This window comes from Myotis nattereri, assembly GCF_964212035.1.
Source record: "Myotis nattereri genome assembly, chromosome: 3".
Taxonomy (NCBI): domain Eukaryota; kingdom Metazoa; phylum Chordata; class Mammalia; order Chiroptera; family Vespertilionidae; genus Myotis; species Myotis nattereri.
The window spans coordinates 149704680-149724620 of NC_138077.1; the positions used below are offsets into that span (position 1 = coordinate 149704680).

Consider the following 19941-nt stretch of genomic DNA (forward strand, 5'->3'; position numbering starts at 1 on the left):
TATAGGGGAATGAATAAGTTGCTAAGGAAAAGGTAGATTCAGCTAGGAATACAGAACACCTTTTTCAGAACCATCTTATTCTCCATTTCAGTGAAGTGGCCTGTTTTTTTTTCCCATGCCTTAAGACAAACATGTTTGGAAACAAGTTTCTAGCAGAACCACAGATTTCTAGGCTGAAGCAACCTATCCTTATTTATCCAGGTTTTTTATTTTTTTAGTACTGGGGAATTATTATTATTCTTTTTTTTTTCCTGCTGAATTCTTTTGGCATGCAGTCTTCTCTGTGTTTAACCCTGTCTATCATCTCTTGCCATGTTATTTATCTTGCTACCTACCCTCAATGACACTAGACTTCTCTCAGTTCTTCCAGAAGAACAAATCACACCCTGTAGTCAATCGTTTCTGTCTCATCTCTCTCCCTGCCCTCACCAATACACACTAACTGGAAGCTTCATAAAGGCAAGGACCATGTTTATCTTGTTTATCATTCTAGCCCCAACATTCATCACAACGCCAATTTTAACATAACTCAGGTAATTTGCTGAGTAATTGAATGTATCCTTTAGTCTTGATATGTCTTGTGGCCACTTTGCTCTGCCCTTAAAATTTGGCCACTTTGCTCTGCCCTTCTATCTCTTAACTATCCCAAGTTCTTGCTTAGTTGCTTGGATCTCCTGGTTGGCTCTGAGAACCAGTCTTTCTAAGTTGTCCCAGTTCACACCTGCCTACCACGCTTTGGCCCTCCTGCGTGGATAGGCCCATGTTCTTTTTGCATGCCCTGAGTCAGACGTGTGTGCCTGTTCCTGACGTACTGCCTCTCAGACACCTGCCTAACGGCATTGGCTTTTCTCTGGGCCCACTTTCACCCTGTGTCTGACTTTCCTGAAGAAAGGTAGGGAAGCCACTCACATGCCCCAGAAACTTGTTTCTAACCCCTGTGGCCTTAGACCCCTTTGTTGGGATACGCATGGTTAGGACAGGGACTTGCACACCTCTGAGGAATGACACAGAGGGTCAGTTTTCATTTCCACTCCCTCCTCCAGGGTAATGGGGAAAGGCTGGCTAGTTCGTCATTTCTCCAGTCATCTTTTAGACTTGGATCTGACAAGTCATTCTACAGCTCACCTCAATAGAAAATAACATAGTGTCTTTTCATTTCCAAGTATGTCATCTTTACATAATATCTCTTTCAATTTGGAATTTCATAGCTTATTCTCAGTTCTTCATATTAGATTTAATCATTTACGTGTAACTGATTCCTCCATTAATCTGTAGAGTTTAACATAGGCTCACAGGAATTCAGCTGTAATTCCCTGAATGACTTTTTGCCAATAATATTATTATTCAGTCTTTATTTATTAAACTCAGTAATAAATAATGTTACCATATTTCCTTTTCACATTTTTCAATCTTAACATACAGGAAGCCTTGGCTCAAGCTTTTTGGACTGACATGAAGCGCTTGGATGACCCAGAGTGTTACTTTAATTCTTTGCCAAAAGAGTTGGAAGTAAAAAGAGATCGGATGGCACATTTACTTGAAAGTGTTGGCCTAAAACCTGTAGTTCCTGACGGAGGCTACTTCATCATTGCTGACGTGTCTTTGCTAGGTTTGTAAAGGTTTTCATAATTTCAAATATATAGAAACTTATGTGTGAAGTTATATCAGAATTATGGAGAAGAGATTGGTGTCGAAGTCATATCAGCATTTTTTTCTTTGAAAAAAATGACTTTCACAATGTCAGTGTTTTCTACAGTCATCTGGACTTTTAGGTCCTTGACCTTACATGTGACTGTGTTTACATAATTATGGAGCCAGTTGTTGTAAGTGTTCTCTTAAACATAGAATTTGCCGTCATCTTGTTCTGGTGTGTAACTTAAAACACTGAAATCATATATGTAACCTGTGTTCCTTTGAGTGAAATTTTAGTCTCCCTTTTTACTTGAGAAAAATAAGATTTCTAAACTGTCAATGCCATCGGGATTATTTGCCACTTTAGAACGTACTGAAATGAAGTAAAGAAGGAAAATAATATTAATTGAGGGTCTACTACATGCCTGGCACTTTCAAACATGCTTTTGAAGAAGCATTCAGCTCCATGTTTAAAGACACAAAGACTTAGGAAGTTTTAAATAATTTGTCTTAAGTCACACAGCTAGATTCCCAATAATTCTGTTTCCAAAAGCGTCACCTGAAGCTGTTGTATGTAATTCTGACATGCCATACAAATAGAAAGTTAGAAGCATGATAACATTTCATATATAACTAATTTTTCTTCAAAAAAACTATAATGTTAATAGTAAATTTTATAAAGCATAATTTATTCAGACAAAAATTATAACCATTTTAAATAGTTTTAAATGTTTTAAGGTTCTATCACAATGAAGCTATATGCCACTGAACTTGAAAACCTTTTGTATATACAAAATTTTATAAATTTGCCAGGCTCTTAAGCTCCTATACTCTGAGGTTTTGAAATCACTTTTCTTATATTTGGTCTAAATGTGCAACTCATTTCATGAAATGATAAAAAGAAATAGCACAGTTTTCATTAATTGTATTTTCGCTTTAAATTGGAAAGCCACAAAATATTCAACATGAATTACTTTATTTAAAAGAATTTATGCTTTTATCTGCTCTCCAAAAGAATGTGAACTAACTCAGATTAAAAGTATTTCATATACCATCTAACCTAAGAGGTCAACCGACCTGACTTTGAATTCTGTCTATGCCAAGTGCTGGCCATGGCAGTTGAGTATGTTATTACTGTATCTAAGCTTCAACTTCCTCATCCATGAAAAGGGGAATAAAAGTGACTCCTTCCTCGTAGGGTTATGGGAAGGAAGATTTCCTAAGATTCTGCACAGAAAGCACTAAGACCAATGCCTGGCATAAAAGTTGACATTATTATTGCTGAGTGATCTGGGTTTGGCAACGATAAAAACAACCCTGGATTCATGAACAACTACTACCTGTTGTAACTTCCTCTGGCCACTCACAGTGCACATAGACATAATTCTAGTGCCTGGTTCCTGAAAGGCATTGTAAGATGTTTGATATACTCAAACATGTATTTCAATACTTGGAGCATTTGGATTCTAGAAGGAATGTGCTTTACATTTATGCTTAGCATTGCTGGTTTTGCCTTAAACCCAGCCACAAATTCACTTGACCCATTTATATTAAGCCCTTTACATGAGCAGAGCACTGTGGCTCACACTTACTCAAATCCAAATTAAGGTCTAAATCTGAAAAAAGAAAATCACCCTTTTAAAGAAAGAAAAGTCTTTCATACAATAATGTGTGTGTTTACTTATAACATAAAATAAAATCATTGGTACGTAGGAGGGGGAAGAAGTAAATATTTCAGTCACCTAGGTTTATTTAGGATTCTAATTAGCATTATTAACTCAAGACCAAACTTCGTAGCAGCAAATGGAATTAGTTACCTAATTGTTGAATAAAAAGAAGCCCAACAACTTTTTAGATGAAAATAATTCTTTCCTGAAACCAAACTTTTTGAGATAGTAAATCCTAAAAAAAATTTATCACATTGTGACATTAAACATCAAAAGGACAATGATGCAACTTTCGCTTGGATTATTGCATTAAGCTCTTAAACAGTTTCCCATTCTATCTTTAGTCAATCAGTCCTGCATAAAATACTAGTTTAAGTCTTAGATCTTGAACTAGTCTGGTTGTAATAAGAATAGAAAGGATTTTGGTTAGAAAACTTTTTGTAATGATGGAAAAAAAGAAAACTTTCTTTTTCATTGTCCTCCTTCACCTGTAGGGGAAAATGTAATGTCTCTAAGACTCTTCTATATATGAAGACAAGTTCCTTTTATTTTACTCATTCATCTATGCTCAGATTAATTTGAATGTAAAAATTCTCCCACGTACTAGAGGCAGTCCCACCATATACTAAAGACTAAAGCAAACAACAACACTCATTTGATGGTAGCTTGAAAATAAAAATAAACCATAAAGTACATGAACATAGTAATGACTTCCCTTTAAAATTCATAGCAATGGCTAACTGGTTAATATTTTTGAGCATTTATGATATAGTAGGTATTATCCTAAGAGCTTTACAAATGTCATATTCTCACTAAAGTCCAATGAGATCGGTGCTAGTACATCCTCATTGATAGGTGAGAAAGATGAAATAGAGAATCAAGAAATTTACTGAAGTTAATCAACTAATAAGTAGCAGAGCTAGGCTCTGAACCCAGAGATCCATGCCCTCACCAGGGAACTTTTTTTTTTCTGCCATACTAAGCAGCTCTCTCCACCAGTGACCTTCATCCTAGAATTAAAAATGAAAACATTTGATTAGAAGATAAGACGACAAATAGAAGATTATTACAGTTGTTTTAGTGGGATAGGATGGTACAAAATTATGGAAGAGATAGTGGGAATACAAAAACCAATTTTGATTTTCATAGGTTACTTAAATACCCAAATGCTTTTATAATATGCTTCAAACTTGTACCTTTAGTAAATAGTTTTAGTTTATTTGAAGAATTCTGACTTAAGTATTCAAAAGAAGTAGATTCTAGCTTTCTTGTAACTATAAAATATTTAGAATTATATTTATTGCCTTCATTCCTTTTAAGCACCACAGCAATGAATTCCTCTTTTCTAAGCTTTGCTAGAATAAGTAGTACAGCTAGTATCAATTGCAGTTAGTTAATATCCTCCTTTACTTCCTTCTATTGCTATAGGTAATCAATCACTCCTTTCTCTGGGTCACCTTTGAATACACTACTATTGTGTACATGTCACATGGAGTTTTCACATAATTTGTAGTTAGACTCTAACTTTTTGAAGTGATCATTTTTGTTAGAGCCAAACATGAATTAACTACATACACATATATATAATGTGAAATACTTGAAATAGTAATTTAATTTCCTCATCTATAAAGTGAAGATTATAGCTACCTCTTATAATTGTAAGACAAATAAGTGAGAGAATTACCTAATATGCTTATTAGCAAATAGTAAATGCTCAATATGTGGTAGTATATCATTAGCATTATTATATGGGATTGTTATGTTCTTGAAAGCACAGGGGAGATTAGAAATAAAAATCATTAAGTAAAAACATATTAAGATTTTTTAAAAAATATAGGTGAAACTTTCTTCACTGTCAAGGTTTTTACACCATGAAGTAAAGAGACCCGGTAGTATTCATTGGGGGGGGTTAGGGGGAAGAAAACTGTCTCAGTCTGTTTTGAACAATAAATTGTAAAATTTCAATGATTACAGTAATCATCAAAATAGCTTTCTGCTATTCAAAATGATCTAAGAGTACAAATCAATGAAATTGAAACAATATGAAATATGAATTGCTGAAGTTGAATGCCAGAGAAATATCTAGCCCAGACCTTGAAGCAAGATTGGAGCAAGACATAAGAATAGGAATACATATTTTTCCCAAATTTAACATTTTTTTTAAAAGCATAATGTATGGAAAAAAGAGATAAACAGTAAAGGATATCACTTGGAAGATCTACACAGATACTTCCCTTTAACAAATAATGAGTAATATTAGTCTACTCATTCAACAAATATGCTTTTTATTACTTATATGCTAGACACTAACCTAGGATTTGGGGATAATGATAGATTGCAATACAGGCGCTTTACCTTTGCCGATGACTTCTTGGAGGTATAAGTGTTATGATGAATACTCTATAAATTTAGATGCCATTTCCTTAATAATCATCACAGACCCTTATATTATTCCTAGGCAGAAAGGCAACACTTCTTTCCTTTCCCTTCCTACTCTCTTCCAAGGCTAAGGGGTGTGTGCACAAATATAATCAATCAGATGCATATTTGAGTACTGCCTTAGAGTATCGGTAAAGCTAATCTGTGACATCTCGCTTTCCACCCCACCATGTGCAGTATGAGACTTCAGCAGATTTTGTGAATATCTCATAAGAAAAATTTGAATTTAACAGACAAATTAAATACATATTGCCTCAGGTGTAATATATAGATTATCTAATTTTCATTGTTTTAGATGCAGACCTCTCTGATATGAAGAACAGCAATGAACCTTATGACTATAAATTTGTGAAATGGATGACTAAAAATAAGGTAAAAGTTATTGGCCTTTGCAATATTGTGTTGTATTTTATAGTTAATTTATGAAGGAAACCTGCTGACATGCTTTGAACAATGTTAACTATAATTTTGTTACATGATAGTCTACCAGTGCCTATTTGGAGGATTTTTTAATCTTTTTTTTTTTTAATTGTTGTGAATACTTAGAAGTATCAATTTTTTCTAATGTGTAGGATTGATATGTGAAATGTAAGTAGTTTTCTTGTTTTACCTTCCAATTTATTTTTTAGAAACTCTCAGCCATCCCAGTTTCAGCATTCTGTAACAAAGAGACCAAGTTACAGTTTGAGAAGTTTGTGCGATTTTGCTTTATTAAAGTAAGTTTTCTGTTCTACTAAAAAACACACTTATAATGTCTTTCATTTTTATGTATTGATCACCATTTTTTTCTCTTTCTAGACATGATGTGCTTATAAGCAATTTTTAAATTTTATCTCGCTGCCGTGAAATTAACTGTGTACCAGAATAAGTGTTAAGTTTAAACATAATCAGACATCTTACCATCTAACATTACAATGGCTAGCATGCAATCAAAAATTACTAGACATGTGAAGACACAAAAAATGATGACCCTTAATAAAGGAAATAAAACAGTCAGTAGAAACATATCTCAAGGTGACCCAGATGGAGAAATTAGCAGACAAGGACTTTAAAGCAAATATTATAAGTAAGCAGATTTTATAAGTATGTAAAGGAAAATATGGTCATAATGAGTGGACAGATTAAAATAATTAATCAAGTGGAAATTCAAGAACTAAAGGGTGATATCTGATAAGAAAATGTATATGGCATTAAACATAAAACATTGAGGATGACAGGAAATAAAAGATCCACTTGAATACAGATCGATAGGAATTATTCAATCTGAAGAACAGAGAAGAAAATTACTTTTGAAAAATGAACAGAGCCTCACATTTGTGATGCAGTATCAAGTGACAATTTACATGTAATTGAAGTACCAAAAAAAGAAGAGAAAATGTAACAGAAAAAATCTTTTAAGAAATAATGGCAGAAATGTTTCCAGATTTGGTGTAAAGCAACCTATAGATCTAAAAGTTCAGTGACCCACACAGGATATACCAAAAAGACAACAACCCTATGCCTAGACACACCATGATCAAACTGCTAAAGGTAATGATAAGATTTTGAAAACAGCCCTGACCAGTTTGGCTCAGTGGCTAGAGCGTCGGCCTGTGGACTGAAGAGTCCCAGGTTCAATTCCGGTCAAGGACATGTACCTTGGTTGTGGGCACATCCCCAGTAGGGGTTGTGCAGGAGGCAGCTGATCGATGTTTCTCTCTCATGGATGTTTCTAGCTCTCTATCCCTCTCCCTTCTTCTCTGTAAAAAACCAATAAAATATATTTTTTTAAAAAAAAGATGTTGAAAGCAGCCAGAGAAAAACTAAACTTCACAGGCACAGGAGCAGATATGAGTGTTAGCTAACTACTTACAGCGGTTCTCAACCTGTGGGTCGTGACCCCTTTGGGGGTCGAACGACCCTTTCACAGGGGTTGCCTAAGACCATCGGAAAACACATAGATAATTACAAATTGTTTTTGTGATACCAAAGAAAATAATTTTATGGTTGGGGGTCACCACAACATGAGGAACTGTATTAAAGGGTCGCTGCATTAGGAAGGTTGAGAACCACTGATAGAAACAACGAAGACCAGGTTACAATGGAATGACATCTTCAAAATGCTGACATAAAAAAATAGATCAGCCCAGAATTCTATATCTAGGAAAATGTCCATTAAAACAGAAAATTATATATACGTCACTGATAAATGAAAGCTGAAAGAATTTATCATCAGATCTGTGAAAAAAAATCAGAATGTAATATTGCTGTTTTTAAGATGTGATTGCTACTGAAAACAGTCATACTGGTATTAAGGCACTCTCTACACCAATACATTCATCGTAAACCGAGTCAGATTGAGATAAACATTGTTTTCAACTTTTAGAGGCAACCTATAGACTATGGAGGACTCCCCATAGTAGAATATGAATGTTAACAACCTAACAATATCAAATTTAATTGACTAAAGTGTGGTGAAGAGGAAGGCCATTAATACTCTCATCTTACAGTGGATCTAGAAATCTCTAGAGCACTGGTTCCCAACCTATTTTTGGCCATGCCCCACCTAAGCATCTCTAAAATTCTGATGCCCCCGTGACATATAATTCTTATTATTCAAAAAGTAAACTTCACTTGGAGAAAGCCTAAAAGGCCATTAACTACTGGCCAATAGCAAATAAAGTTTCAAAACATATAATAAAGAACTGAAATGTATAAATATGTCACAATATATATTTATATACTGTATATGAGGCCCCTAGAACCATAAGAAATGCAAAAAAAAAAAATCACTGTTAATAACTCATTCTCAAATTGTCCCCCTTAATAATCAAATTGTCCCCCTGTGGGGCATGTGCCCCAGATTGGGGACCACTGCTCTAGATGTATATTATTTGAATAGAACTAACAGAGGGAAAAAATAACATTAGACTTCCAGTTTTAAAATTGTTCTCTCCATGAAAATTATTTTAAAAATAAAATAACAACTAGGATCCTGGATGGAGTGGCTCAGTTGGTAGAGCATCATATCCCATGCACTGAAAGATTGCCAGTTTGATTCCCAGGCAGGGCACATACCTGTGTTGAGGGTTTGATCCCCAGTCTGGGAGTGTATGGAAGGCAACCAATCAGTGTTTCTCTCTCTCTTCAGTATTTCTCTCTCTCTCTCTCTCTCTCTCTCTCTCTCTCTCTCTCTCCTCTCTCTCTCCTTCTCTCTCTCTCTCTCTCTCTCTCAATGTCCTCTAGTGAGAATTAAAAAATTACAACTAATAGAATGCAAAACAAATTCCCTAGTAAATGATAAAGAGTTGCCAAGAACAGTGAAGATAATGGTACAGAGAAGACACCTAGAAAGGCTCCTGCTTCTACATCTTCAAGTTACAGACAGAGCCATCAGGTAGCTTACTCATTATTCAGAACAATAGGCACAGTAAGTGCACCGGCAGTGAGAGCTTCTCCAGACCCATGTGGCCTCAGGGCAGAGGCAGGGCAGAAACATAGTCATGTCATCTGGAACCTGTGTGAGGCAGGGTGAAGAAAAGATTCTGATTGGGCTATAGATTTATTCATTCACCCTGTTCACTTTGCAAAAGTGTGCTGAGACATTGTGGAGGAGATATATTAAATTGGAGGTAGCTAATTAGTTAGGAAGAAGTAAAATCTAAAAGAACTCTACATCAATCATATTAAAATTTACTGTGAGTCTGGAAGAATTTCTGCTGTCTCCTAGTGCTGTCCTGGCTCCTCCCTTCTCCAAATCTGCAAAAACATCTTCCAATCCAGACAAAGCCAGCAGGCAGCAAGCTCATTACCCAGAACACTAGGACCAGTAGGTGTAATGGCAGTGGGAACTTACAAACAGAACTCGATCAAAAGTGAGCAAAAAAAAAAAAAAAAAGGAGCCAGCTATGAAGCTATAAAAAGATACTATAAGGGGGAAAAAAGAGAAAGATACAAGTTAAAAACAAGTGTCAGACAAAATATTCACAGAAAAAATGTTTCCATACAGCAAATAAAAATTGTAGTATTTCAAATTCAAACCCTATAAAACAAGATGAAAGCAGAGACTAAGTTCGGGGAAGATAGAGTAAGATAATATAAGAAAATGAAATGGTAGCTGTCAGAGCCACATAAGAAATTTAAAGGAAAAAAATAAAGCTATTGATAATTGTACTGGTAATACAAACAGCACCGAAAACACTAAGTACTTCTGTAAGTACATTAAGAATTGACAAGACTGAGCAAAAAGAAGAGGAAAAGAACAAAGAATTTTAAAATATTAGAAAAATTATAGACAAATAAAATATCTAGTCACTGGGGGTGGGGGGGAAGCAGAACAAATGGAACCAGGGAAGTATTTTATAGCTTTATTTTGAGAATACTTTCCATTTCAAAAAGCAAACAATTTAAAATTGAAAAGGAATACCTTATCTCAGGAAAAGTTGTCACAGAATGATTAACACTGAGCTATACCTTGTTTAATATATTGAACTTTAAAGATAAAGAAGTGATTCTTTGACATCTAGACAAAAAGCTCAAGGCTGGCATGGGGGCAGGATATGAGGATCAGTGTGGACTCACCTCCTTTACATCAGCATTCTATATTGGAAGATAGCGGAGCAATACAGAGAAGTCCCTAGGGAAAGTCAACCTCTTAGAAAAACTAAAAATGAAAGGATGGCAAAACATGCCAAGAAAATGGAAATAAAAATATATTAATTAATTTAAAAAATTTAAAAAGAAAATGGAAATCCAATAAATAAATAAATTTATTAATTAATAATAAATAAGCAGATTGCATTTAGGGCAGAATAAGCCAAAAAAGCAGCACTGTACAATGATTATGGGTAAAATCCTTAGTACCTGTCAAGTATATGAAAGAATGTACCACCTTACTCTTAGTAAGAGAAATGAAAATTAAAGCAGCAATGAAATTTTATTTATTAGCTTAGGAACAACCAAGACAACTAAAAAGTTCCGTAAGACACTTTCATAGATAGATTGAGAGTGGGAGTGTAATGTGTACTCTTTGTCTTACTTCTGTATTTGTATGTTAATTTGATTGTTTTTTCTTTTGGAGGTCTGCCTTTGCATTTGTATTTTGAAAATTCTCTTTACTGAGATCAGATATCCATACTAGAATGAAAATAGAGGGTATTACACTAAGTGAAATAAGTCAGTCAGAGAAAGACAAATAAATACTATATGATTTCACTTATTTGTGGAAGCTGAAGAACAATATTATAAATGAACAAAGCAAACAGATTCATAGATACTGAGAATAGACTGATGGTTGCCAGAGGGAAGTGTGGTTGGGGGACTGGATGAAAAAGATGAAGGGATTGACAAGTATAGATTGGTAGTTACAAATAGTCATGGGGATGTGAAGTACAGCATAGAGAGTACAATCAATAATATTGTAATAACTATGTATGATGCCAGGTGGGTACTGGAAATATTGGGGGGAACATTTTGAAAGGATATGATAGTCCAACCCCTGTGCTGTACACCTGAAATTAATAAAAAAATAATATTTAATGTAAACTGTAACTGAAAATTTTCTTTAATTTTTTTAATCTAAAAAAAAATTGTAGATTTCTTTGGTGTCAGTATAGCAGCAGTGAAGTGCCCAGAATCGGCAGCCAGCATACTAAAACAGTATGAGGTAGTGATAGGCATCACACTTCTCTAATTCCTCTACTATTGAATTCTTGTGAGGTTCATTCCTCTTTCCAGCTAGAGAGCAATGGGACATAGCATTATAATAATTGGTTTTTATGATTTGCTACTGGGCTTCTTGAAGAGCTTGGGGCCTGTGTCTTCGGCTACCAACGTGAGGGAAGACACTGTAGACATCATTTTCCAGACTTTGTTCATGCTTCTGCTGGGGTTATGTCTTAAAATAGGCAAGGTTTCCAGTGACTTGATTTGCTGGGAAGGTGTGTTCCCTAATGAGTGCTCTGGGGCTCTGTCATTGCTGTGGAGGCTATGGACAGGCTGGAGCTCAACTGGACCCATTCAGGTTACCTGGAGTTGAGGAGCACTTGGTTCCCAAATCACTGCATAACTCTTCCTGATAAACTGACTTTGGGCCCTAGCTGGTTTGGCTCAGTGGATAGAACATTGGCCCTCGGACTATTGGCTCGATCCCCTTTAGGGGGTGCAGGATGCAGCCGATCAATAATTCTCTCTCATCATTGATGTTTCTATCTCTCTCTCCCTCTCCTTTCCTCTCTGAAATCAATAAAAATTAAAAAAAAAATTTTAAATAACTTTGGTACATTTTTCATGTTTAAATATTCACTTCATCTTGAATTTATTTTTATATGTAATGACAAATATTTTATTTATTTACAGAAAGACAGTACACTAGATGCTGCTGAAGAAATCATCAAGGCATGGAGTAGACAGAAGTCTTGATAACTGCAAACTGCTTTACTATTTCTATTAGATGACCTAGAATTGTTATTAGTACTGCCACTCACTGGATATTGCAAAAACAAATATTTCAATACAAATAACAGTTAGAGAAATATTTCAATTGTTTTTTCCAAGCAAGTTAATCCCTAACAATATTCAGGAGATCTGATTTTTTTTAAATTGGAATGTATTAAAACACCTTCCACTAGCCTTTTATGAGAGTCAATAAAGCATTGTGGGTAAGAAATGTGAGATGCTGGTTTATGCTTACCCTCTGTGTGCTTCAGTTTCTGATCAAAGGGGAATAAAAATAGCACCTACGTTATATGAAGTTTGTGAGTTGTGTGTGAAGATGAAATGGACTGAAGTATGTAGAGCCTAGCAAACAAACATTCAACCCTTGTTAGCCAATTTTACTTCTTCATCACCGTGTAAAAACTCTTAACCAGTTACACCCTCCTCGACTTCATACTTTTGCTTGATCTACCCACTGGTAGTTCTTTCCCCTTCACTGACTTTGAACTGTGCTCACAGTTTTGCCTCTATCCCAAGTACTGCTATAATCTGAGATGGCTTCAAGGTCCACATGGATTAGCTAGGCTTTTGGTACTTTGACCTTCTCATCTCTGGTGATGTTCACCTCCACTTCAGCCACCCACTCCCTTTGCCACACCCTGATCCTTTTATCACTCCAGGCTGTTATACCTTTGAAATAATAAATTAGTTATCTCACATTGTAACCACCTATCCTTACTATATTTTCCTTTTATCTATCTACCTCTCTTCTCCTCCTCTCAAAATATCACTTCTTTAAACTCAATATAATTTCAAGTCCACTATTTCACAAAAAATTATCCATGGCCCACTTACATCATAATCAACTAGGATCCTTGTTGAAAATATATTCCAGTCTTCAGACCTACTGAATAATAATTTCAAAATCTGGCCCTTTCCAGGTGATTCTTATGTCTATTAAAGTTTGATAATCACTGCTGCTGTCCATAGAACGCTCTACAGGTATTTTATTCCTATCAGTCCCCTTATTTTTACCCCCTTCGTCACCCAGCTTAGATTTAAACACCCATCACTTGGGCTGCTGAGAGCACTGCTGTAGCAAAATGCACAATTGGACAGGTTGTAACAACCATAAATACGCATCATTGACCTTAACTCTTCTATAACCCCTTAATGAGCTTTCTCTACCTTTTACTGTAGCAGCAATTTCTAATATTCTTTCATTCCCCATAATAAAAATATCCAACCTTCTTCACACCTCAAAGCCCACCACCAACAGCACAATTAAGTGACCTCATCTCCTGCTTCTGTGAAAAAGAAAACAAAAATATAAAGAACCAGAAGCACCCAGCCCACGTGGCTCAGTGCTTGAGTGTTGACCTATGAACCAGGAGGTCACAGTTGGATTCCCAGTCAGGGTACATGCATGGGTTGCAGTCTTGATCCCTAGTAGGGGACTTGCAAGAAGCAGCCAATCAATGATTCTCATCATTGATGTTTCTATCTCTCCCTTCCTCTCTGAAATCAATAAAAATATATTTTAAAAAAGAAAAAGAATAAGAAGCAATGAGACCAGCAATCGCAACAGGAATCCCCAGAATGAACTTTTGACATGAATGTCAGCATCCATCCTTTCATCATTTCCCCTTGGGAATGAGGACAGATTTGGGGGGATTGTGGTTAAACAGTACCAGGCTCAGCCATCCAGAAGGAGGCCCAGAGCCTCAAGAGCAAACTATTACACAGCAATACAAATCCCATGCAAATTTTTAAATTTAGCTTGTACACTCTTGCTGGGGACTTGATAAAATTCTCACTCTTTGTGGCCTTGTCCAGTGCTAATCATACTGATAACCGGAGGAACAGTGAGCCGAGGTCTTTTTCCTGGGGTCATCTCCCGGCTCCGAAGAATGAGCTTCACGGACCAGAAGATTTAAGCAAAAGTGTGGAAAATGTATTACAAGCAGATTCAGACTCCCCTCATGGGGGTGGGCAGGAGGGGCAATAATGGGCTGCCCCCTTTAAAGCCTTGTAGTCCAGGGGTATATAGTTGCTACAAGCCTGTTTCTATATCTGTGTTGTCAGCTGATTGATTCCTTCCATTATTCTTTTTTCCCCCTTTATTGATTAAGATATTACAAATGTGTCCTTATCCCCCCAATGTCCCCTCATCCTCCCAATCCTGCCATTGTTCTTGCCCAGCAACAAATCTGAACTTTCTGTTTCTATGCGTCGGCACACCCTGTTGCTGCAGGCCCTCCCTCGCTTCCCCATGCCTCCCACTTTGAGTCCAGAAACATTTTATTATTTCTGCATGGTTGGCTCCTGTGATCAGGCTTGCTCAACCTGCCATGTCTGCCTCTGCCTATGTTCCACCTGCCTTTATTTTCCCACTGAACCCCTACTCTATCTGCCTACGTTTAAAGTTAACCCTCTCAATACCACCTGTGCTCTGGATCCCGTTTCTCCTCACATTCTCAGGGGCTTGGTTCAGTCCATTCTCTTGTGTCTTCAGCCTCGACTGGATCTCTCTCTTCCTCACAAGTAAGACATGTTCACATCTCTGTCATCTCAGAAAAGTCTTTCCCTGATTCTACCACCCTATTACCTCTTTTTCTTCAGGGCAAAATCTTTCTATCTTTCTTTCTCTCCCTTCTTGCCTCCCTCTATTCTACTTTGTTCCTTCCTTTAATAAATATTCATTGAACACTCTCTATGTGCCAGGCAGTATTCCAGGAACTATATATGCCCTTAGAATATATTAGGAAACAAATAAAGATCTCTGTCTTCTAGAGCTTCTGTGCACGGGAGAGAGACTAAATCAGACACATAATGAAATATGTTGTATGTAAAACTTATAAAAACTAAAGTAATTGTATGAAGAGGGAAATGAAAGTGTTAGGGGAGCAAATTAGAATTTAAGCTGGTCAGATGAGTCTCGTGGAGGGATATGGAAGCAGACTTAGAGGAGGGAGGGAGAAAGCCTTGTGAAGATCTTGGGGAGGAACATTTCAGGAAGAAGGAAGAGCCAGTGCAAAAGCTCTAAGAGGAGGGTGCCTGAAATGTTTGATGAGCGCCAAGAGTCTGGCATGGCTGGATGGAATAACCAAGGCACAGAGTAATAGGTATTAAGTCAGAGAAGTAACGTAGGCCCTCAAAGATTAGCATAAGGATAATGTTTTGATCCAGAGAATCAGTGTGCCATCCCATCCATACTTTTACAAAATATGTAAGATAATATTTTTTGTAGCATGGCTTATAATTGTTCCATATTGGGGACAACAAAAATGTCTATCAATATTCTAATATTTAGTCCAGCCAGTGTGGCTCAGTTGGTTGAGCATAGCCCCATGCACCAGGAGGTTTTTGGTTCAATTCCTGATCAGGGCACATGCCCAGATTTTTGACTTCATCTCCAGTAGGGGGCATGCAAGAGGCTGCTGATTGATGTTTCTATCTCTCCCTCTCCCTTCCTCTTTCTGAAATCAAGAAAAATATATTTGTTTAAAAACACTTTAATATTTAGGAAATAGATCAACATTGACACTTCCAAAAATACTGAATATTGAAAACTTCCTAAGCAAATACTCTCAAGGTTTTATTATTAGTAGTATTTGCATAACTAATTCACTTCATTGTACTGATGGGGTGGTCATAATAATCTGGCCAGTCATAATAATCTGGACACTCAGTATATATATATATATATATATATATATATATATATATATATATATATATCCTATCTAATAATAGACAAACATGGTAATTAACCATACCTCCAACACACTTCCCATTGGCTAATCAGGGCGGTATGCAAATTAACTGCCAACCAAGATGGCGGCCAGCAGCCAGGCAGCTGAAGCGAACAGGAGGCTTGCTTGCTCCAGTGATGGAGGAAGCCAAGGTTCCCCACCTGCCACCACCCAGCTCTGAGCTGCACTCTAAGCAACTATGTTGCAATTATAGAAGCTAAACAAACCCCAGAAACCTGCTTTCAGCCAGCCAGGCCTCAGAGCCTGAGTGGCAACAGTGTTTCAATTATAGAAGCTAAACAAAGCCCAGATACCTGCTTTCAGCAGCTGAGGTCTCAGAGCTGGAGCCAAGCCTCAGAGCTAAAGCCAGCTCTCAGCTCCAGTGACAGCCATAGAAGGTAAATAAATCCCAGAATAAAAAAAAAAGAAAAAAAGGAGAGGTTGGGAGCTTCAGTCACCCGCCATCCTGAAAACGGCCCTCAGCCCCTCACCTAGACTGGACAGGCACCTCAGTGGGGGCTCCCACCCTGAAGGGGGTGTGACCAGCTGCAAACAGCCATCATCCCTTCATCCAGGCTGGGCAGGCACCCAAGCGGGACCCCCACCTTGATCCGGGACACCCTTCAGGGCAAACCAGCCAGCCCCCACCCGTGCAACAGGCCTCTATCCTATATAGTAAAAGGGTAATATGCAAACTGACCCTAACAGCAGAAGGACTGGGAATGACTGGTCACTATGACACACACTGACCACCAGGGGGCAGACGCTCAATGCAAAAGCTGCCCTCTGGTGGTCAGGGCGCTCTCACATGGGAGGAGTTCTGCTCAGCCACAAGCCAGGCTGATGGCTGCCAGTACAGCGGTGGTGGTGGGAGCCACTCCTGCCTCCTCAGCAGCGCTAAGGATGTCCAACTGCAGTTTAGGCCTGCTCCCTACTGGCAAGTGGACATCCCCCGAGGGCTGCCGGGCTGCCAGAGGGATGTCTGATTGCCATCTTAGGCCCAATCCCCCGGGGAGCAGGCCTAAGCCAGCAGGTGGTCATCCCCTGAGGGGTCCCAGACTGTGAGAGGGCACAGGCTGGGCTGAGGGGACACCCCCACCCCTCGCAGTGCACAAAGTTTTGTGCACCGGGCCTCTAGTATATTTGAGTGTCTGTGGCATATTAATGACAGTTAAAGACATGAGATTGGATAAGAGCACTAAATATGTCAATATTAGCAAAAAGATGACTAAAGACTCAGTTCTGGATTTTTGAGATTTAGTGCAAAGTGGAATAACTATTGAAAGAGTTTTCCTCATGTGATGATTCCACTTTCACACACACACAAACATATACACACATACTCCTGGCTTACTCTCAACTCTCTATAATCTGGATTCCACACATAATATTATTCTAAATTCTCTAACGATCTCCAGGTTCCTAGATTTATCCTAAATATCTTTTAATTTATGTGTCAGCTGGGCCTTGGTGTCCTGATGTGTGGCCAAACATTAAACTAGATGTTTCTGTAATGCTATTTTTGGATGAGATTAACATTTAAATTGGTGGACTTTGAGTAAAGCAAATTACCCTCTATAAGGTGGGTGGGCCTAATCCAGTCAGTAGAAGGCCTTGATAGAGCAAAAGACTAACCTCCCCTGAGCAAGAGGGAGTTCTGCCAGCAGACTGACTTCATAATTGAATGCAACATTTCCTCTTCCTGGATTTCCCACCTGCAGACCCACCCTGCAGATGTTAAACATGCCAGCCTCCACAATTGCATGAGCCAATTTCTTAAAATAAATATATTTCTATAGAAGCATACTAGTGCTTGTGTTTCTCCAAAGAGCTCTCACTAGTGAGGGTGGACTAGCAAATATCAAGATAAGTTATCTACAAATTCCCAAAGTTATGAAAGAAGTCATCTATATATATAAAAGCCTAAGTGACCATTACAACCAAACAACCGGAACAACCAGAACGGACGACTGGCCAGTAGCTATAAAGCACACTGACCCACACCTTGCTGCTGGGGCCCTGACAGCCCTGAATCTGGTTCATCTGCACCCGCAGCCCCAAATCTGGTTCACCCACAGAATCGACCATGCCTTAGCTTGCTGCTGGGGCCAACCTCCTGTGGTCGCTCCCCCTGGCCCCTCCCAATCATCCCCAATCACTGGCCAGGCCGAGGGAATCCCACCTGTGCACAAATTGGTGCACTGGGCCTCTAGTTCTATGATATTATACTGAACTATAATGAGATATGGACTTTATACAAACAATGAAGAATTTTTTTGAAAATCTTTCATGGCAGATAGAGAATAAGGCAAAAACTATATTTTGGCTATCCAAAATTCAATAATATCCACCTTCGCCTTTGACTACTACTACTAGAGAGGCTAAAAAGCCCAAATACCCAATTTCTCAGCTTCCATTCCAACTAGTCAAAAATGCTGGAGAAGAGCTTCCTGAAATGGAAAAAGATAAAAGGTAAAGTTGGCCCAAAAGTTTTTGTCCTCCTTGCCTTTCCACCTTCTTCCTACCTGTAATGTAGAAGTGAGGCCTGGAGGTGCAGCAGCCATCTTGCATGCGTAGAGCCACTAGAATGAGAATGAAGGCTTGCATAATAAGGGTGGCAGAACTGAAAGATGGGAAGAGACTGACGCCCTGGAAGCAATTTGGAGCTACTGTAGCTAACCCCAGACTCTAATGCATAAGACAAAAAAACCCCTATTTATTGGAGTCACTGGAATAGAGTTTTCTGTTATTTTTGGATGAAAGCATTGCTGCCTGATATTGAGCATATGGTACAAAGAACAAATTGTTCCTAGAAGATAAATTGACCTGATGAAAAGGCCTGGAGGCAGAGAGTGAGAGGGCAATTAGAAGGCTCTCAGGAGAGGCCAATTAGAAGGCTCCAGGAGCCCAGGAAAAAGATGATGGGGGACTAAAGGTCTTAGTATGAAAGAAAGGTCACAAATCTTCATCAAATTCATAAATGTTTTCAATCATTCCTATGATGAAAACAATTCTATAACCACACAACCACCATATTTTTTAACATAATTTTTAAAATATATTTTTTATTGATTTCAGAGAGGAAGGGAGAGGGAGAGATAGAAACATCAATGATGAGAGAGAATCTTGATCGGCTGCCTCCTGCAGGCCCCTTACTGGGGATCAAGCCTGCAACGCAGGCATGTGCCCTGACTGGGAATCAAACTGTGACCTGGTTCATAGATTGACGCTCAACCATTGAGCCACACTGGCCAGGCCACCAAATATTTTAAATTATTTCTAGATAAAACAAGAAGTCTCCTTCATCTCAGTTGGATAAACCCATGGGTAAAACAAAACAAAACAAAACAAAAACCTCAGCTACACTCCTGAGACATGAGAATTTCATTTTATTGCTGCTCTGAGAATACATCTAATTACTCAGTCATGCCAATTGAATAGGAAGTTCACCTGCTGACAAACAGCTATCTTGGGATATAACAAAATAAATTGTAGAAATAATTGGATTTTCTAATCAATATTAACTTCCTCATATTATACAGCTGCTTCTTTCTTTTACATTTAATTCAGCTCTTTTTCCTTATAATATGTAAAACTTTCATTTGTTTAATCTCATGATTAAAAAGGTGGAGCCCAGCTGGAGTGGCTCAGTTGGTTGCGTGTTGTCCTGTGCGCCAAAAGGTTGCCGGTTCAATCCCCGATCAAGGCATATACGGAAGGTAACCAATCGATGTTTCTCTCACACATTGATGTTTCTCTATCTCCCTTCCACTCTCTAAGCATATCCCCAGGTGAGGATTTTAAAAATCAAATAAGTAAATAAATGAATAATTTTGTCCATTTGCCAAGACAAGTGGTTATCATATCTGTAGTATTATTTTCATAAACTCTTTTATCCCTCTTATTAATTATCCATCAAAAGTATAATATCATATTTTAGCTGAAACCGAATGCTGCATCTTCTAACACCATAACTCCCTTTACTCTGTAAATTCCTGAGATGACTTATAACACTACTTTTATTTATTTATTTT

The 19941-nt window shown here is 37.8% G+C and overlaps 1 protein-coding gene across 1 annotated transcript in view; it reads left to right on the forward strand.

Annotated features, from left to right (window-relative positions):
- The window catches only part of KYAT3 (kynurenine aminotransferase 3), a 63249-nt gene extending 49868 nt beyond the window's left edge, over positions 1 to 13381 (forward strand). Inside the window, exons 11-14 of the mRNA XM_081087814.1 lie at positions 1423 to 1609; positions 6034 to 6110; positions 6368 to 6454; positions 12075 to 13381. Coding sequence (XP_080943940.1) covers positions 1423 to 1609; positions 6034 to 6110; positions 6368 to 6454; positions 12075 to 12137 — 414 coding nt within the window. The 3' untranslated portion in view covers positions 12138 to 13381. The remainder of the gene's footprint in view (positions 1 to 1422; positions 1610 to 6033; positions 6111 to 6367; positions 6455 to 12074) is intronic.
- Positions 13382 to 19941: the final 6560 nt, after the last annotated feature.